Source organism: Notolepis coatsorum (assembly GCF_963971535.1).
Source record: "Notolepis coatsorum genome assembly, chromosome: 5".
In the NCBI taxonomy this organism is placed as follows: Eukaryota; Metazoa; Chordata; class Actinopteri; order Aulopiformes; family Paralepididae; genus Notolepis; species Notolepis coatsorum.
Window position 1 is genome coordinate 95,521,105 of NC_140169.1, and position 22,560 is coordinate 95,543,664.

Sequence of the window (22,560 nt, forward strand, 5' to 3'; positions counted from 1 at the left end):
ACAGATCAGCACATTTGAATAACACCCCCCCTTGGAATACAGTATCCTTCCCTCTCCTCTCTCCTTGCCTACCTCCTTTTCTTTCCACTCTCCTTTCATCCTCTCTTCTTTGTGCAAAAAGTGAATTTCCTTCTTCTTCCTCACCTTCTCCTCATTAGTGATACTACTCCTATAGTAATGTGTTGTGTTATTATTTATTTAGTGTTGTGCTACTATCCTTATAGCAATGTATTACTATTCCGATAGTCAGGGGTGTAAAGTACTTGAGTAATTGTACTTTGTTACATTATACTTAAGTAGTGTTTTTAGGGATTTGTACTTTACTCTAGTATTATTAGGTTAGTATACTTGTACTTTTACTCAATTACATTTCAGAGAAAAAAAAACAAGGTACAAATCTTGCAGGTCCAACTATTTGAATTAGTATTTGTTTCTCTGGCCGAACTAACGTTAACGTTATTAATCCTGCGGCCGCGCTTTATTTAAAAACAGCCAATCAAATCCCCATCAATGGAAAATGAACCCGCCCATACCCATGCTGATTGGTCCTTGTGCAACACTAGAAAGCAGGGATCTTTGATTAAACACCTGCTATCAGAAGAATAGACAGTCAGAGTGACCAGCTACAGAAGATGGCCACAAACGATAGTACTGATGTGATGAAGAGGACGAAACGGAACATTTCATTGCCCCGGAATAAAAGTTTTTACTTTTACTTTTTAGTACTTTAAGTACATTTAAAAGTAGAAACGTTTTTAACTTTTACTCAAGTGTGTTTTTAGCCAGATACTCTTTTACTTGAGTACGATTTTGAGACGGTATACCCATACTTTCACTTAAGTAGAATTTCTGGGTACTTTTTAACTATTTACTGTTTACTGTTACTATTCCCATAGGAATGTTACTATTTATATAGTAATGTGCTACTATATACTGTAGTAATGCGTTACTATTCCTATAATGTATTACTATGCCTATGCCTAATATGTTACTATTCCTATAGTGAAGTGTTACTATTCCCAAGGTAATATGTTACTATGCCTATAGTAATGTTAATGTTAGTATATTAATGTTACTATTCCTATAGTTGTGACATATGGATAGACTTGTCCAATGGTGAAGGGGTAAAGTACCTTTGGATGGTGGGGACAGTGAGTGGCTAGACAATGAAAAGCACACCACTGTCCTCAGAAGAGTAGAATTTCCCCTAGGCAAAGGTGTAGACCATGGTATTATTTTTTTGGTGTGTTTTCTTTTTCTTTATTATTATTTCCATTGAACGAGAGAGGACAGCCATGGCGAGTCATATTTGAGAGTTGTTATTGTTTATCTGCATTAACATTTAATGTGTAAGTTGAAGGCTTACTGACAGCGGGTTGTTCCCCACTATAGCCTGCCTTTTCGAGCATCAGTGAAGGGCAAGTTGTTATAGAGTGATGTGTTACTATAGTATATGTGTTATTATTCCTATTGTGACAGACTCAGGGGTGTATTGAGCCGTCACCAGATTGGAATTAATAAAATACACATGGCACATGGACGTTTTATTGCTGTTTATTGGAGATGAAGAGGTAAGCATTAGCCAGTCCGTTATCCACGAGAAGGGCTGATCCGGGAGAAGAGACGTCGGGCAAGCAGGGGTCGAGACCAAAGCAGGTTTTCAGACAATCGGGGGACGCAGCGGGGATCTCCTTCCAAAAACAGTCAAACACAGCATTGGGTCACACAGACAATAATATCCTCCTCTTCTCTCTATCTCTCCTCTTCACTTACTTCTCTCCTTCTTCCACTGCCAGGTTTCGCCTTAGCTACTCCAATGATTATTTCTCTCTGTCTCCATTTTCCATATAGTGGCCCTCCAGAACTACGTCTGCCACACTATCATAATGTGTTACTATTCCTATAGTGATGTGTTATTATTCCTATAGTAATGTGTTATTATTCATAAAGTAATGTGTTATTATTCATAAAGTAATGTGTTATATTCATAAAGGTATGTGTTATTATTCATATAGTAATGTGTTATTATTCTTATAGTAATGTGTTATTATTCATAAAGTGATGAGCTACTATATACTGTAGTAATGTGTTACTATTCCTATAATAATGTATTACTATGCCTATAGTAATGTGTTACTGTTACTATAATAATGTTACCATTCCTATAGTGATGTGTTACTATAGTAATGTATTATTATTCATATCGTAATGTGTTACTATTCCTATAATGATGAGTTATTAATCCTATAGTAATGTGTTATTAATCCTATAGTAATGTGTTATTAATCCTATAGTAATGTGTTATTATTCCTATAGTAATGTGTTATTATATTATTTCTATAGTAATGTGTTATTAATCCTATAGTAATGTGTTATTAATCCTATAGCAATGTGTTATTAATCCTATAGTAATGTGTTATTATATTATTCCTATAGTAATGTGTTATTAATCCTATAGTAATGTGTTATTATATTATTCCTATAGTAATGTGTTATTATTCCTAGTAATGTGTTATTATTCCTATAGTAATGTGTTATTATATTATTCCTATAGTAATGTGTTATTAATCCTATAGTAATGTGTTATTATTCCTATAGTAATGTGTTATTATTCCTAGTAATGTATTATTATATTATTTCTATAGTAATGTGTTATTATTCCTATAGTAATGTGTTATTATATTATTCCTATAGTAATGTGTTATTAATCCTATAGTAATGTGTTATTATATTATTTCTATAGTAATGTGTTATTATTCCTATTGTAATGTGTTATTATATTATTCCTATAGTAATGTGTTATTATTCCTATAGTAATGTGTTATTATATTATTCCTATAGTAATGTGTTATTATATTAATCCTATAGTAATGTGTTATTATTCCTATAGTAATGTGTATTAATCCTATAGTAATGTGTTATTATTCCTATAGTAATGTGTTATTATATTATTCCTATAGTAATGTTATTAATCCTATAGCGATGTGTTATTAATCCTATAGTAATGTGTTATTAATCCTATAGTAATGTGTTATTAATCCTATAGTAATGTGTTATTATATTATTCCTATAGTAATGTGTTATTAATCCTATAGTAATGTGTTATTATATTAATCATATATCGATGTGTTATTAATCCTATAGTAATGTGTTATTAATCCTATAGTAATGTGTTATTAATCCTATAGTAATGTGTTATTAATCCTATAGTAATGTGTTATTAATCCTATAGTAATGTGTTATTAATCCTATAGAATGTGTTATTATTCCTATAGTAATGTGTTATTATATTATTTCTATAGTAATGTGTTATTAATCCTATAGTAATGTGTTATTAATCCTATAGCAATGTGTTATTAATCCTATAGTAATGTGTTATTATATTATTTCTATAGTAATGTGTTATTATTCCTATAGTAATGTGTTATTATATTATTCCTATAGTAATGTGTTATTAATCCTATAGTAATGTGTTTTTATATTATTCCTATAGTAATGTGTTATTATTCCTAGTAATGTGTTATTATTCCTACAGTAATGTGTTATTATATTATTCCTATAGTAATGTGTTATTAATCCTATAGTAATGTGTTATTATTCCTATAGTAATGTGTTATTATTCCTAGTAATGTATTATTATATAATTTCTATAGTAATGTGTTATTATTCCTATAGTAATGTGTTATTATATTAATCCTATAGTAATGTGTTATTAATCCTATAGTAATGTGTTATTATATTATTTCTATAGTAATGTGTTATTATTCCTATAGTAATGTGTTATTATATTATTCCTATAGTAATGTGTTATTATTCCTATAGTAATGTGTTATTATATTATTCCTATAGTAATGTGTTATTATATTAATCCTATAGTAATGTGTTATTATTCCTATAGTAATGTGTTATTAATCCTATAGTAATGTGTTATTATTCCTATAGTAATGTGTTATTATATTATTTCTATAGTAATGTGTTATTATTCCTATAGTAATGTGTTATTATATTATTCCTATAGTAATGTGTTATTATTCCTATAGTAATGTGTTATTGTATTATTCCTATAGTAATGTGTTATTATATTAATCCTATAGTAATGTGTTATTATTCCTATAGCGATGTGTTATTAATCCTATAGTAATGTGTTATTAATCCTATAGTAATGTGTTATTATTCCTATAGTAATGTGTTATTATATTATTCCTATAGTAATGTGTTATTAATCCTATAGTAATGTGTTTTTATATTATTCCTATAGTAATGTGTTATTATTCCTAGTAATGTGTTATTATTCCTACAGTAATGTGGTATTATATTATTCCTATAGTAATGTGTTATTAATCCTATAGTAATGTGTTATTATTCCTATAGTAATGTGTTATTATTCCTAGTAATGTATTATTATATAATTTCTATAGTAATGTGTTATTATTCCTATAGTAATGTGTTATTATATTAATCCTATAGTAATGTGTTATTAATCCTATAGTAATGTGTTATTATATTATTTCTATAGTAATGTGTTATTATTCCTATAGTAATGTGTTATTATATTATTCCTATAGTAATGTGTTATTAATCCTATAGTAATGTGTTATTATTCCTATAGTGATGTGTTATTATATTATTCCTATAGTAATGTCTTATTATTCCTATAGTAATGTGTTATTATTCCTATAGTAATGTGTTATTATTCCTATAGCAATGTGTTATTATTCCTATAGTAATGTATTATTATTCCTATAGTAATGTGTTATTATATTATTCCTATAGTAATGTCTTATTATTCCTATAGTAATGTGTTATTATTCCTATAGTAATGTGTTATTATTCCTATAGTAATGTGTTGTGTTGTGTGCCCGTAGGTTCGACTACCAAGAGCTCCTCCACAACTCCAGCTTCTGCCTGGTGCCGCGGGGCCGACGGCTGGGTTCCTTCCGCTTCCTGGAAGCCCTGCAGGTGTGTGTTTTATCCAAAGCGTCTTACAAAGTGTCAGCAAGAGGGGTTCACCTCTGGCAGCTAAGGGTCATCAAACAATGTGTAACTTGTACATAGTATAGTAGTATAGGCATAGAAGCATAGTACATAGTAGATAGTAGTATAGACATGTTAACATAGCAGATAGTAGCCATTACATTATTATCATAGTAGATAGTAGTATAGACATAGTAGCATAGTAGATAGCAGTGATGGGCAAGCTACTTGGAAAATGTAGTAAGCTACACTACAAGTTACTCTTGATTAAATATAGCTCAACTACAACAGAAGCTATCCCCAGAAAAATTTAGCAAGCTACACTACAAGAACATGGCAAAAATAGCTAGCTAAATCGGCACTACTTTTTTCTTTAACTTTTTTACTTCATGATCAAGTTTCCACTAAACAAATAGGCAGGCAAAAAATTCTCAGTTTGATTGTGTATTATAAAACAAACTGAAACTGGAAACAAGCCCTCTGTCTGGCTTTTTGTGTCATCCTTACCCTTTAATCGCCAAGGACGACTTTAGACGTCATTCCTCGCCATGCGTAATCTGCCAATGACATCGTACAGCGTCTTTGAGATCAATATTTCAAAAATCTGTCATGGCAATCATATTTCACCCACGGAGACTTGAGACTTGCTGTTGATCTCCTCTCAACTCTCCAACGGTTCAAGATCGACCACCATCTGGTGGCCGATCGGCAAATCGCCAAAACCGGAAGTGACGCGCCGGAAGTGGTGCTCACCCATATTTCGTCCGGCCGCTCGCTATCGCTAGCGGGACTCCAGCTTGATACACTGGATAGCGATCCGTTGCCAATAACTCGATAAACAACATGATTTGGACGTATATAGTATTATACAACCTGGAAATGGATCGCATATATCAACATCCCATAATAGCGAACTTTCTGCTCCACGCTGATCGGCCAACGCTACGAGGAAGCTGCGGTGAGTTTCAGCGTGTTCGATTATTATTAAACATACAGTACACACTGCTCCGATCAACATATCACCCATACTAAATAAATGATTTAACGTCGGCCACGGACTTATTAACCCCCCCCCCCCCCCCCCCCCCCTCCGGTCACCAGCAGATGATGAGGCATGACGTGTAGGACCTTGTACAATTGAATTTTTTTATCTGACGTCAATCGGTATCAAACTACATTTGATGATCTAATATATGTATTTAGGGCTATAACTCACGTTCTGCAGAATGCTGCAGAAAACAATAAAAACATATTTATACTTTAGACCGTATTTTAGTATGAATATGTGAATGAAAAAGTAGAACGTTGCTACATCCTAAACGATAGATACTAGACGTTGAATGGGCCATAGTTATGTCAATTTAGCAATACAATTTAAAAAGTTATAGCCCTGCAAAGAAGGGGAACATCTCCATAGACAAATAGAGCTGGCAGAGGACGGTATAAGAATGGATATAAGCGTGGCAGAGAAAGGGTTAACATGTACTTGTATTAATGTACCTTGCAGTACCATGTACAAAATGTTAATAAAGTATGAGGAAAAAACTGTGGAAACGTAATAAATGAAAGGCAGTGAAACAATAATCAAATAAACACCAAAATATATATATATCTCTATTGGAATGGAGACTTTTCAGCACAGGATAAACTACTGTTTCAACTCAAACCACAGTAGCAAAATGACAATAACGTTTGCCTTTTCTTTTCCCCACCCCCATAATATTGTTCATTTTCTGCCTACAGTGAAACATGATAGCAGCTATCTGTTAGTTAGCTGTTGACAAAAAAAGTGCACTGACTTGTGTGCTGTTTGGGAACAGTTGACAATGGTTATGTAAAGCGTTTCATCAGCTCAACTGATGTGTTTTCTCAAATTAGTGCTGGGCGTGTGGGAAGTTGAGAGCAGCTTTGTTTTTGCCTGACACAGTAAACACTGTGCCGCGCCGCGGACTGCTTTTTACTTACCTGGTTTGCGGAGCCTTGGCCATAACCCACCCAATCCTACCTCTGATTGATTGATTGATTGAAAACTTTATTAACAGATTGCAGAATGGGTACAGTACAGTACAGCTCAATACATACAATTGTTAAGGGGATGCAGACCAGAGAAAGACTTTCGTCTTGTTTACATCAGGGTCCCCCATTTTCAATTCATCGTAACATATATGACATACAGATAGACAGTACTGCTGCATCTATACATTTATGACATACCAGATTTGCAATTACAGTACTGTTTGTGATGCAAAAAGAGTCCAGAAAAAAGAGTATATACATTTGACGTAGAAACTGTACATTGGATTGGGTAGGTGGGGGTGGGGGGGGTCTGTACATTGGAGGTTGTTGGGTGGGGGGGGGGGGGGTTGGGTAGGAGTGGGGGGGAGGTTGGGTAGGAGGGATGGGTGGGGGACACTGTACAACTGTACAAACAAAACTGTACATTGGATTATTGACAAGACCATACTTGGTAATTTACTGTACATTGGAGGGGGTTGTGTTCGGACATTTACAGGGGCCAGTTTCGAGTTGCAGTCTCCCTTAGGTGTTTTTTGAGAGTGTTTTTGAAAGTGGGTAGTGATTCACATTCCTTTACAGCTTTGGGTAGGGCGTTCCACATTGATGTGGCATAATTGCGAAACGTGTTTAGTCACTTGTTTGAGCCGAATCTGGGTTTAATGATTTGTGGAGCTCCCTCTGGTGTTGTGATTGTGGTATTCACTGACCTTTGGGAAGTATTTTGACATGTACATGGGTACCTTGGTCGTGTAGTGTATCTTGTAGACCAGGCCCATTGCAAGTTGCTGTACTCTGTCGTCTACTCTAAGCCATCCTAGGTTGTCAAAGTGGGCAGGGGTGAGGTGGGTTCTAGGAGTAAGGTCAAGCAGTAGTCTGACCAGTTTGTTTTGAGATGTTTGTAATTTTGTTTTTAGCGCCTTTGAGGTGCTTTGGTACCATGAGGTGCAAGCATAGTCGTAGTACCCTTGAATGAGTGCTCCTGCTAGAGTCTTCAGGGTATTCTTGTTTACCAGTGAGGAGATCCGGTACAAGAATCGAGTTCGTTGGTTGACTTTTTTTTATTACATTGGATGCCATTTTGTCACAGGAAAGATTTGCCTCTAGGATGGAACCCAGGTAGGTAATATCTTCTTTCCTTGTGACAATATTGTCACCCACTGTAACTGAGAAGCCGTCGGTCTTGCTGAGTTTGTTATTTGAACCGAAGAGAATGGACTCTGTTTTGCCCATGTGTAATTATAGTTTGTTATCAGCGAGCCATATGCAGATTTTGCCTAGTTCTGAGCTGAGGGTTTTTTCAACCTGTAACTTGTTCTTGTCAGAGACCAGCAGGGCTGAGTCGTCCGCAAACAGGAACAAGTTGCAGTCACAAGCTGACGACATGTCATTTGCATAAATTAGGAACAGTAGCGGACCTAGTATGCTTCCTTGTGGAACACCACAGCTTACTGTGAGGGGGGGGGATAGGGTACCATTTACCTCCACCATCATTTACCTCCACCATCTATCAAAACCAATTGCTTTTAGCTTGTCAATCAGAATGGTGTGATTGACAGTGTCAATCAGTTATTTTATTTTTTTTTTCTTTGGTAATTAATTTTGAGTTAATTTTCATAACGCGATAATTTGCTGTGTAATTATTTAATCTAATTAACGCGATAAACTGACAGCCCTAGTTTTAATAAATTTAAAGCATGCCTCCTCTCTATGGATATACAATTATTATTTATATTATTTTACTGTATATAACACAACAATATCTCTCTATAACCAAAGACACACCAAACCAAAGTTACTCAACAATCAGCATGCTTGATTATGCCTAGAATTATCTGACAAATCTCAATGGCACAATAATAACTTAAAAATCAACCTGTAACAAAATAATAGCTCTTTTCAAGTCTTACTGGACAAAAATAAATAACAAAATATATGAAATAATAGAAAATAGAAAATCCAGTTAACAAATGTCTTTTTCAGACAAATAGTTTTTTTTGCCATGTTTCAATGAGATATTGTGCAATGATTTCTGCTGTCTCATTTGGTGTATTTAACCTCGATTCATTTTGTTTGCATGCCACCCCTCTTCCAGTCAAAGTACTGTATTATGATTGGGAATATTTTCACTGCTCCGTGGTTACTCCTGTCTGTAGAAACACCACAGTACTGGATTTGATTTGAGTGCTTCATGTGCGACATCATTGGCTTCGGATTTAGCGAGCGCACTACTGAACTTTTTAGCAGTGTCAGAGTCTGGAAATGCCTTTTTTAGCAAGGCACTTGTGCAATCCATAGATTGTGATGTTTCACAGTATGAAATGCAAATGCCCCTCTGCTGCATTTACTTTACAGCATCCTCTGTTTTCCCGGGTTTAACAAAGAAGTCTGTCAACTTTGCAGACAAACTCTCAACTTGCACATGTCCATGTGCGCTTTAAGATCGCCTGCACCTTTATTGGACACACACGTGTATGTGCAAGCTTTGCACACGGTGCACTCCGCCTCCCATTTGTTTCGACGGGTCGGTACATTTGGAATTTCTTCTGCAGTTCATCTGTAAAAGTACATTCTTTGGCATTGTGAATGTGAGCTGCGGTGCGCTATGTCCCCTCTTCCTCTGTTTGTGCAAGCGTAGTTGTAGAGCCACCCATAAAGCTTCTCAGGGATTACGTCACACACGCAACAGAGTACCGTAGTATTCTGTGCAATGCGCCAGTCAATTTAAGTACATGCAAACGGTCCGTGAAAGCCGGACATTTTCATGAATTTATAAACCCCCCCCGGACGGCCCGGACAGGGCGTGAAAAGAGGACATGTCCGGGCAAAAGAGGACGTTTGGTCACCCTACACTACATAGAATGCTACTTGGTTCAAAAGGAGCGACGCTACCATCACGCTACTGAGAGATGTAGCTAAGCTATGTAGCGTCGCTACTTGTAGCTAGCTACTGCCCAACACTGGTAGATAATAGTATAGACATAGTATCATAGTAGGTAGTAATATAGGCATAGTAGCATAGTACATAGTAGTATATGCAGTCGAGAATGCAGCTGTGACTGCGTTCCCGACTGCCAAGAACCTTGGTGTTGTCCTTGACGACCAGTTGAACTTCTCTGCTCACATCGCAGCGACGACCAGAACCTGCCGATTCCTCTTGAGCAACGTCAGAATGATCCGCCCCTTCCTGACAAAAGAAGCCACCCAACTCCTCGTCCAATCAACAGTCATCTCCCGCCTCGACTACTGCAACGCACTGCTCGCTGGCCTCCCGGCCACTGCCACTAAGCCTCTTCAACTCATTCAGAACGCAGCGGCCCGCCTGATCTCAAACCTACCGAAGTCGGCCCCTGTCACCCCACTTCTTAGGGACCTGCACTGGCTCCCCATTGCTGCACGAATCCGCTTCAAGGCCCTCGACCTAGCATACCGTGCGGCAAAGGGAACCGCTCCCGCCTACCTCCGGTCAACGGTCTCTAACTATACACCCTCAAGACCCGTAAACTTGTAAGTCGCTTTGGATAAAAGCGTCAGCTAAATTACTAAATGGAAATGGAAATGTAAATATACATAGTAGCATTTATTGAGGAGGTGGGATGGAAGACCAGTGAGGAGGACATTGTAATAATCAAGACTTGAGGAGATCAATGCATGGTACACGACATTCAGCATGGGAGTATGTGACGTATGGGCATATCCAAGATGGCGGCGCCATCACAGCACGGCCGGCTGGCTGAACCCCTTGCCCCCGCTGTGAGCGTATACAGAAGAGGGGTATGTATGGAGGACTGGGAGCTAGGCTAAATTTAGCTCCCCATCGCCTGGCGTTACCCAGCACCTGGTGGTCCACGAAAACCAAGAAGCTCATCATGGACTTCAGGAAGAATATAGCCAGCACACATGCCCCCGTCCACATCAACGGGACGGAGGTTGAGCGTGTCTCCAGCTTAAACGTCCTGGGAGTCCACATCTCCGAGGACCTCTCTGGTCAAGAAGGCTCACCAGCGCCTCTTCTTCCTGAGGAGGCAGATTCTGGTTAACTTTTACCGGTGTGCCATAGAAAGTATATTCACCAACTGCATCACAGCCTCTGACCGGATAGCACTGCAGAGGGTGGTGAAAACCGCCAAACGCATCACTGATACATTACTCCCTACTATTGAGTCTGTCCATCACAAACAGTGTCTGAGGTAAGCACACAGCATTGTCAATGACACCTCTCATCCCAATCATGGACTGTTTGCCCTCCTCCCCTCCGGGAGACACTAAAAGAGCCTCCGCTCCACATCAAGCAGACTCAGGAACAGCTTCTTTAGGTTTTCACCACCATAAAAACGTTGACTCCATTGCCTACACCCTAGGCTCTGCTACCCATACTGTATGACTCCTATACTCAATTTATACCTACCTACTGCTTTCACTGTCTACAACTGCCCTACACTGTAATCATAATAATCTTAACTACCCACCTCATACTATAGTCTACCCATATACTCTGTATAATAGCATGTACAGTATATACTGTATATACTGCATATTTATATTTACATTTATATGCTTATATTTACTGCATATATACATATTTGTCTGAATATACCTGAATATAACCCCTCTATATACTTACTTAAGTTATACACCTGCATATAACCCATAGCTCTGCATGATAGCATGTACAAATGCTGTATACTGTAACGCTTGGGTTCTCTAGCCCCGCCTGAGAACCACCCACCATTCTGACACCTGTCACTTGGCTTTCCTGTCACTTGTCTCCCTGTCACTTGTCACTTATTGTTTGGGTCTCCTGATTGTCACATTGGTGCACTTGGTATGTCTGGAATGTGGTCTTACTTAAACCCCTGTCTCTCTACTTCCAGTTGTCGGATCTTCTCATTCTCCTGCAGAGTACACGGCGGTACTGCAGACACTGGACGTTGCTGTCTTTATTGTTATCATTATTATTCTTCTCTCCTAGACGCCCTGCGTCAGTCTTACTATCTGTTGCTATTACTCTAGGTGTACCGTTCTACAAATAAAGAGAACCACCGTTAACGAGTAAACAACCTCTCTGCCTCTACTTATTACTCCACAACTGGAACCTACCTGTCTTCGTCATAACAGTATACCATATAAATATATTTATTCTCCCCACATATGTATCACACCGGTCTGTATTTACCTGCACATAGACATTTTACATATCTGTAGATACCATATCTATATCTGTACATATCCTACTCTTACTAGTTAATAACCTGTATATTGTTGTTGCACTTTTTTTTATAATGTCACACGTATCTTTCAACATGCCGGGCACTCTTAATTCAGAAACTTCAATTTTTATCATAAACGTCTATATTATCTTTATAGTGTCACAGGTATCTTTCAACATGCCGGGCACTCTTATGTTCCACCCCAGGTGAAAATCTGCATAAAATGTATACCTAGGTAAATGGAATATTGCTCCACTTCTACAAGGGCTATTTGCATATTCTTGGTATCTAGGAACATCTATGGACCTCAATGAATGTATTCTCAGTGTCAGAAATATTGTGTCTATTACTAGGCTTGCTTAAATTGTGATGAAACAAAGGAAAATATGAATTATGATTTTTCTTTTCATCTTTGACAGTGAATAAAACCATGATAATAATGACCAAACTTAAAAGTACCCTCTTGAGATCACGTGTACAAAAGATCTAAGGAAATTAATAAAGGGAAGATGATCAAACTGAAGGTTCTGTATATACAGTACTGAATTCTCCCATCCGGACCAATGCAATTTGAAATATTATTATAGAATATAGAATATATGCTTATACATTACCTTATTATAGCCAATTCGCACATTTATATATATATACATATAGTATCTTTCAAATGGCCGAGTTCAATTTGGATATAGTATCACCAGGCGTGCATAATAACAGATACTGATATTTACTGTAATCGACTGTACTATTTTATTTCCCCCACAGTGTAACCATTTTGAAACTAATTTCAGATCTAATTCTTCCTACATGGTAACAATAGTGTGGGGAAACTGACTGCGTTTCAATATTTGTCAAAAATGTTACCTTTTGTAGCTTATTATCGCGAATCATAACAATTATTGACATAATTCATTCAGAACACTGAACTTTGAACCCCCATAGAACTTGCCAGGAAGTGTAGATCGGATAAATTCCAATGCTGGCAGATAGCTAGCGATCTCCTCTACAAAATGGCTGCAAAGAAGCTTCAATTCCCATGGTTCAACATTTCCATTTCCGGTTCCGGGTCAAATTGGCGATCGCAAATAGAAAACTTAAAATGATATAAGTACACTTTTAACCTATTGCTAAACTATTGCCAACCTAACGTTTTACATTCTACATGTATTTGTGACATAGTAGTGATGATAATACTTGAAAACGGTTGATTTTAAAATCACAAATTATTTTGCATCTTCATAAAAATATGCATATATTTAATAAGGTCAAAAGGGGTCGGTACCGACCCCGTCAAGTGGAACAGGTTAAAATTATCCTAAATATTAACATTTCAAGAGTTGGCTCCCTGAAAGCTGTCTGTTGAAGATATTTAGCGAGTTGGCTTTTTTTGGTTTTTGGGCAGTTTGTTCGATAGTTTTGGGGCCGTGGTTGATCGCAGCGTTCTTGCTGGCATGTAATTTATGAGTATTGGCAATGTACAGTAGCTATAGGTCGCTGTCCATTTAGGGCTTTGTATGTAAAGAGAAGGACCTTGAAGTAAATTCTAAATGTTACAGGAAGCCTGTGCTCTCTCTTTTTGGTTTTGGTTAGCAGTCGGACTGCAGAGTTTTGGATGAGCTGACATCTCGCCCCCCTCCCCCCTTCCCACCCACAACAACACAGAGGAACAGATTACAAACGGACAATACTTCGAACCTGCCAACATAAATGAAATAACCAACGCCAATGGACTGAACATTTTTCACATTAACATTAACAGCTTAAAAAACAAATTGGATGAAATCAAGCAAATATTCATAAATGGTAAGGCAAACATACTGTGCTTCTCAGAAACTAAGCTCGACGATTCTGTAAAAGATCCAGAGATAGAGATAGAGAACTACTCAATAATCAGGAATGATAGGAACAAACATGGAGGTGGTGTCTGTATGTACATACACAAGGACACCAAATTCATCAACAGAAATGACCTGAATCATAAATCAATTGAAACTGTATGGGTGGAAATCCTATTCGAAAGGGCGAAATCCCTACTGGTTGGCACAGTCTACAGGCCGCCAGATCATAGTGGCTTTTATGATACAATGGATGGGTGTTTAGCTGGAGTTGAGGATGTAGACAAAATTCTTATTGGAGACTGGAACACGGATATGCAACGAAAAGATGCACCCGTCTTCAAGGCCTTCAGTAGGTTTTGTGATCTGCATGGCCTCAGCCAGCTAATCACCCAACCCACACGTGTATGTGAATCAACTCAGACTACCATTGACCTCATTCTGACCTCCGACAAGTCCAAGATCTCAAATAAAGGGGTTATAGCATGTGGGTTAAGTGATCATTATATGATATTCTGTACCCGAAAAAAACTAAAACAAAAGGCTGGCTGCCACAAAACAGTCACATCTAGAGACCTCAAAACCTACTCTAGCGAGGCCTTCAACCTTGAACTGGAGAGTCTGGACTGGTCAGATGAACTCAATGGTACACTGGTTGACGAAACATGGCTTGGTTTCAAAACCAAATTCTCAGCAATACTAAACGACATGGCCCCCCTAAGAACCACCAGGGTAAAAAATCGCGCTGAGCCGTGGATGCACTCCGAAATACTGGCCGCTATGAAAACCAGAGACAAAAAATGCTCTGAGTTTCGTAAAAGTCAGTCAAAGCTTACTAAAAGCACGAGCAGTGAACTCCAAGCCCACGTGACTGAACTCAAACTAGAAAGAAACAGACTAAGAAACGACGTAAACTCCATGATCAAAACTGCAAAAAAGAATTTCATCAATGACAAAACTGAGGAAAACAAAAACAAACCACGTGAACTTTGGAAATTACTCAATAATCAACTAGGATGCAGTAAAAAACTTAAAACCAGATTCTCAAACATAAACATAAAAACTGACAACACGCTCATCACAGACAAGCTGGATGTAGCCAATTACTTAAACATTTTCTTCACAAACATAGCCACAACACTGGTAAACAAACTACCCTCCCACTCAGGGCTTTATGGGGTAGAACACATAGTAGCTTTCTACAAAAACCTAGGGGTCCGCAAGGACGACTTCAAGCTGGAAACGGTAACAACAGATGAGGTACTCAATAAACTGAGCGCCCTCCAACCTAACAAGGCCACTGGCCATGACAACATCCCCTCCAAATTCCTCAGAGACTCAGCAGCCGCCATCACACCAATCATCACACACATAATAAACCTCTCCATAAAACAGGGACACGTCCCCAAGGACTTCAAAATTGCGAGGGTGACCCCTCTGCACAAAAAGGGCAGCAAATTAGACCCAGGCAACTACCGCCCTGTTTCTATTCTCACCTCCATCTCGAAAGTCATGGAAAAAATAGTCTACGAACAGGTCGAAAAGTACCTAGCGGAAAAAAATCTAATCTACGAATTCCAATCTGGCTTCAGAACATCCCACTCCACTGACACATGCCTTCTCTATTTGAATGACCACATCAAACAAGAGGTGGACGCAGGCAAATACTGCGGCATGGTCATGCTGGACCTACAAAAGGCCTTTGACACGGTCAATCACTCCATTCTGATTGACAAGCTAAAAGCAATTGGTTTTGATAGTCTATCAGTGAGCTGGATGCAATCCTACCTTGAGGGGAGGGAACAGATGGTGGAGGTAAACGGTACCCTATCCCCCCCCCTCACAGTGAGCTGTGGTGTTCCACAAGGAAGCATACTAGGACCGCTACTGTTCCTAATTTATGCAAATGACATGTCGTCAGCTTGTGACTGCAACTTGTTCCTGTTTGCGGACGACTCAGCCCTGCTGGTCTCTGACAAGAACAAGTTACAGGTTGAAAAAACCCTCAGCTCGGAACTAGGCAGAATCTGCATATGGCTCGCTGATAACAAACTATCATTACACATGGGCAAAACAGAGTCCATTCTCTTCGGTTCAAATAACAAACTCAGCAAGACCGACGGCTTCTCAGTTACAGTGGGTGACAATATTGTCACAAGGAAAGATGAAATTACCTACCTGGGGTCCATCCTAGAGGCTAATCTCTCCTGTGACAAAATGGCATCCAATGTAATAAAAAAAGTCAACCAACGAACTCGATTCTTGTACCGGATCTCCTCTCTGGTAAACAAGAACACCCTGAAGACTCTGGCAGGAGCACTCATTCAGGGGTACTACGACTATGCTTGCACCTCATGGTACCAAAGCACCTCAAAGGCGCTAAAAACAAAATTACAAACATCTCAAAACAAACTGGTCAGACTACTGCTTGACCTTACTCCTAGAACCCACCTCACCCCTGCCCACTTCGACAACCTAGGATGGCTTAGAGTAGACGACAGAGTACAACAACTTGCAATGGGCCTGGTCTACAAGATACACTACACGACCAAGGTACCCATGTACATGTCAAAATACTTCCCAAAGGTCAGTGAATACCACGATCACAACACCAGAGGGAGCTCCACAAATCATGTCAAACCCAGATTCGGCTCAAATAAGGGACTAAACACGTTTCGCAATTATGCCACATCAATGTGGAACGCCCTACCCAAAGCTGTAAAGGAATGTGGATCACTACCCACTTTCAAAACCTCTCTCAAGGGACACCTACGGGAGACTGCAATTCAACACTGGCCCCTGTAAATATCCTAACCCAATCATTCCAACCCCCTCCAATGTACAGTCATTTACCTAGTATGGTTTTGTCAATAGTTCAATGTACAATTGTGTTTGTTTGTTTGTACAGTGTCTCCTCCCCCCCCCCCCTCAATGTACAGTGTTACTTGTTTATACAGTATGCCCCCCGCCCCCCCCCCCCCCCCCAACCACCTCCAATGTAAATTACCCAGTATGGTTGTCAATATCCCAATGTACCCAACCCCCCCCACCCAACCTCCAATGTACAGTTTCTACGTCAAATGTATATACTCCCTTTTCTTGACTCCTTCTGTATCACAAACAGTACTGTATTTGCAAATCTGGTATGTCATAAATGTATAGATGTAGCAGTACTGACTATCTGTATGTCATGTATGTCATATATGTCTATATGAATTGAAAATGGGGGACCCTGATGGAAACAAGACAAACGTCTTTCTCAGGTCTGCATCCCCTTAACAATTGTATGTATTGAGCCGTACTGTATTGTACCCATTCTGCAATCTGTTAAATAAAGTTTTCATTCATTCATTCATTCTCGTGGATTTCTTAGGGAGACCTGTGAAAAGTGCATTACAGTAGTCTAACCGGCTAGATATGAATGCATGAATTCAAGGGTTTGAATTAAAGTTTTCGTTTTTTGTGTCCAAAATTATTGTAAGGCTCAAACCAAACAGAGGCCAAAGCAAACAAAAGAGAGTGTGTAATGGATCAGCCAGGGTTTAAAAAGAATATGGTGATCCAGGATTGGGTGCAGGGATCCTGAAACACATTGGCCAATTGGGCAAGGTTTGAAACGTAATCCACCAATGGAGAGGCAGGAACCGCAGTGACCAATGGTAGATTACCAGTATCTTGACTGGAAGAGAGAAAAAAGGTGGAGAAAAACAAACACTGGGAAAGCAGAGTCATTGGGAATACTTCCAATGGGGAAACATATATAATTAATCAAATCATTATTCTTTGTAAATATTACATACATAAGATGAAATGTTGAAATAAAGTCACACTGTGACTGTCACAGACTTGAACACGTTTTGGAACAATCTTTAGGCATTTGTATGTAGGCTAATGAAGACTCCCTGGAAAATGAAGACCCTCTTTGTATTTGTGTATTTTATTTAACTTTTTTACTTATATATTATATTTTTTACTATTTTCATATTATATTTTGAGTATATACTGTTACTGTGAGCTGAAATCAACTTTATAACTATGCTTGACACTTGATATAAAGCTCATATTTGCATTTCAAGATTATAAACGCCAATCTGTCATCATACGTATGGGCTTGACGTAACCTGCCCACCTGCCCAATGCGGGTAGAATTCGTCATTGGCGGGTAGATGCATCATTCTACCCGCCATTCAGGCGGGTGGTTTTTTTTTCTATGAAAAAAATACATTGTAGTCTACAAAAGGCATCTGGAATAATGAAGTCAATCCAGCTCATACTATATAATACTACAACTCCCACAGGACTGGGTGCACACAGTATGCTCATTCATTGGCCCATCCACTTCGCCCGGCCCCTATCGCGCGCGTCGTGTTGCTTCCGTGTTGTGTGTCTGGCAGCTGACAGCTGAACGAACGCTGTAGCTCAACTGGTTACAATACAGACAGTTAGCTAACGTAACGTTACAATGTGGCGGCATATTGTGAACCAAACCACCAACAAACTAAAAATAGAAAGATAATGAGACCGAGTCCGAAAACACAAACAAAGTAGAGGAGGCAAATAAATATCTCACCATTGTTACACTCTACCGCCCTCCAGGTCCGCTCGATCACTTCATAGATGAGCTGGACATGCTTCTAAGCTCCTTACTGGAAGATGGTACCCCTCTCCTTCTATTGGGCGACTTCAACCTGCCTGACTCATCTCAGTCAGTCATAGTAGTCTCCCTCCTACAATCATTTGACCTGACTCCCACTGCCATGCCTCCCACCCACAAAGCAGGCAACTCCTTGGATCTCATATTTTCCCGTAACTCCAGCATCATTAACACCACGGTAACTCCCCTACATGTATCTGACCATTCCTTCATATCCTTCTCACTAACTCTCATGCTTAACCGAAAGGTCTTCACCCCAACTCAAACCGTCTCACTCAGACGCAACCTGCCCTCCCTATCCCCCTCCACCCTCTCCTCTGACATACTGTCCGCTCTACCTTTGAGTGACACCTTCTCTGCTCTCTCCACAGAGATGGCAACCTCCACCCTCCTCTCAGCCCTTGCAACCTCCTTCGACAAGCTCTGTCCCCTCGTTGAGAAACCTGCCCGCCGTTCCCCACCCAGTCCATGGCTGACAGATCCAGTGAGAGAACAAAGACAGGTCCTGAGAGCAGCTGAAAGGAAGTATAGAAAGTCATGCCTCACTGCTGACATCGACACATATCACAACCTCTTGTTAACATTCTCCAAAACCATTACTAATGCCAAAGCTTCTTTCTTTCACCATAGGATCGAGGCCTCTGCCAAGAATCTTCGCAAACTGCATGCTACCATGTCCTCCCTCCTCACTCCCCCCCCACCCCCCCCTCCCTCATCTTTCTCTGCCGAAGACTTTGCGATCTTCTTTGAGGAAAAAGTGGAGAACATCCGCAGCTCCTTCTCCCAACCCCCACCCATTCCAAATGCTGAATCGAGAACCTCATCCTTCACTCTGTCATCTTTCTCTCCCATTACAAAAGCCGAGGCCCTGACACTGGTAACGTCGAACCGTCCGACTACATGCCAGCTGGACCGGCTACCTTCCCCACTCCTCCAGACCATAGCACCAGACATCCTCCCATTCCTAACTGCAACCATCAACTCCTCACTCAACTCGGGGGTGGTCCCCACCTCCCTAAAACAAGCCAGAGTCACGCCCCTCATAAAAAACATCCCTGAACCCTACCGTCATAGGCAACTACCGTCCTGTCTCTCTTCTCTCCTTCCTTTCTAAAACACTTGAACGTGCTGTATCCAACCAACTTACTGCTTATCTCTTACAGAATGACCTCCTAGACCCTAATCAGTCAGGCTTCAGAACTGGTCACTCCACAGAGACAGCCCTCATTGCGGTCACAGAGGCACTTCACTTAGCAAAAGCGAAAGGCCTCTCCTCTGTCCTGATTCTCCTAGATCTATCTGCAGCCTTCGACACAGTCAACCACCAGATCCTCCTCGCGGCCCTCACAGGAATGGGAGTGGCTGGCTCTGCTTTGACATGGTTGTCATCATACCTCAATGACCGCTCCTACCAAGTGTCATGGAGAGGGACCCTGTCGGCCACCCGCCCCCTGTGGACGGGTGTCCCCCAGGGCTCGGTTTTAGGACCCCTTCTCTTCTCCCTCTACACTAAATCACTGGGTAACATTATCACGTCTCATGGCTTCTCCTACCACTGTTATGCCGACGATACTCAACTCTTCCTCTCCTTCCCTCCCTCAGATATCCACGTCTCTGAGCGGATCTCGGCCTGTCTGTCCGACATCTCCGCCTGGATGGCGACCAACCACCTCAAACTGAACCTAAGCAAAACAGAATTGCTCCACCTGCCGGCCAAATCCTCCCCCCTGACCGACCTTTCCATCACAGTCGAGAATGCAGCTGTGACCGCGTCCCCGACCGCCAAGAACCTTGGTGTTGTCCTCGACGACCAGTTGAACTTCTCTGCTCACATCGCAGCGACAACCAGAACCTGCCGATTCCTCCTGAGCAACGTCAGAAGGATCCGCCCCTTCCTGACAAAAGAAGCCACCCAACTCCTCGTCCAATCAACAGTCATCTCCCTCCTCGACTACTGCAACGCACTGCTCGCTGGCCTCCCGGCCACTGCCACTAAGCCTCTTCAACTCATTCAGAACGCAGCGGCCCGCCTGATCTCAAACCTACCGAAGTCGGCCCATGTCACCCCACTTCTTAGGGACCTGCACTGGCTCCCCATTGCTGCATGAATCTGCTTCAAGGCCCTCGACCTAGCATACCGTGCGGCAAAGGGAACTGCTCCCGCCTACCTCCGGTCAATGGTCTCTAACTACACACCCTCAAGACCCCTACGCTCTGCATCTTCTGGCCGCCTCAGACCTACTCCTATCCAAGCTCCGGGAGGGTCATCAAAGAGAAGTCGCCTATTCTCAATCCTTGCCCCACAATGGTGGAATGAACTACCCACCCCAGTTAGGACAGCCGAAACACGTCCAATATTTCGCCGTCGACTAAAGACGCACTTCTTCAACCATTATCTGAATTAAAAAAAAAAAAAAAAAAAAAAAAAAAAAAATTATCTAACCCTAACTAACCATACTGTCATGCACTTGTCCTAATAAACTAACCTACACTGTAGCACTCAACACTGTCGTTTGTATTGACACAACCAATTTAAAATTAGAAACTATAAAGGATCATGAAATATCAAACGGTCACATACATAGTCTAGCTACCAAGCGGGCGAAGACTGGTCTGTTAGAGGAGAGTGTTGCGGTCAGATCCCTGGTCTCAATGAAATCAGCTCAGATGGACAAGTTGAAGCTGCTTTTCCGCAACGTTCACACAATCGGGAAGAAAGGGAGATCCTTCTTCACCGACTATTTGTGGATGTGCGAGTGAGTATTAGACAAACTAAACTAACATGTATTATGTAACGTGTATTATTAAACTAATATTACTGTGTTTTGTTAGCTAGCCACATTCATTTAACATTAAGAAGCAAATTCAGCACCATGGACAGCTGCCCTCTCTCTCTCTCTCTCTCTCTCTCTCTCTCTCTCTGTCTCTCTGTCTCTCTCTCTCTCTCTCTCTCTCTCTCTCTCTCTCTCTCTCTCTCTCTCTCTCTCTCTCTCTCTCTCTCTCTCTCTCTCTCTCTCTCTCTCTCTCTCTCTCTCTCTCTCTCACTCTATTGTTGTGTTATGATCGGCGTATAGTGTGCATGTAAACGCACTCAGTGTTAACGTTATATGAAAAATACATAGCTAAGTCATACAGTTTTTTCTTCAGGGTAGATGAGCAGAAAGGCTTGCATGTTGGCAATACATACCGAAACATAAACAGAGCCAAGGAATTTATGTTCTACATTGCTGAGGCTGAAAGGAATAAACTTAAACAAACTATTGAAAGCTTGTAGGACATTTGATCATTTGTTCAAATAAAATCATATGTCCAAACAAATGCTTGCAGTTACATTGTCCAATGACCTATGTCAGGATATTGTATGTGGACTTCAGATCGGCCTTTAACACCATCCTTCCACTCATCCTGGAGCACCAGCTATCCCTGCTGCAGGTGCCGGCCTCCACTCGCAGGTGGATTACGGACTTCCTGTCCAGGCTGGGGAAGAGCATTTCCAGCTCTAGGTCCACCAGCACCGGTTCCCCGCAGGGCTGCGTCCTGTCCCCACTACTGTTCTCCCTGTACACCAACAGCTGTGCCTCTCTACACCCCTCGGTCAAACTCCTGAAATTCGCTGACGACACCACCCTGGTGGGTCTCATCTCCAGGGGGGACGAGTCGGCCTATAGGAGGGCGATCGAGAGGCTGCAGAGCTGGTGCAGCTGCAACAACCTGGAGCTCAATGCTCAAAAGACAGTGGAGATGGTAGTGGACTTCAGGAAGAAAGCAGCCCTGCCCCCTCCCATCATACTGGGAGGCACTCAGGTGGCATGGCCATCTCCCGGGATTTGAAGTGGGAGCTCAACATCACGGGCCTGCTCAAGAAGGCCCAGGG

At 40.6% G+C, this 22,560-nt stretch overlaps 1 protein-coding gene across 1 annotated transcript in view; it reads left to right on the plus strand.

Moving 5' to 3' along the window:
* Positions 1 to 22,560, plus strand: part of LOC311227950 (exostosin-1) — a gene marked incomplete at both ends in the record, with an annotated part of 687,742 nt that overhangs the window by 377,627 nt on the left and 287,555 nt on the right. Inside the window, one exon of the mRNA XM_084313822.1 lies at positions 4,866 to 4,959. Within this exon, the coding sequence (XP_084169948.1) occupies positions 4,866 to 4,959 (94 nt within the window). The remainder of the gene's footprint in view (positions 1 to 4,865; positions 4,960 to 22,560) is intronic.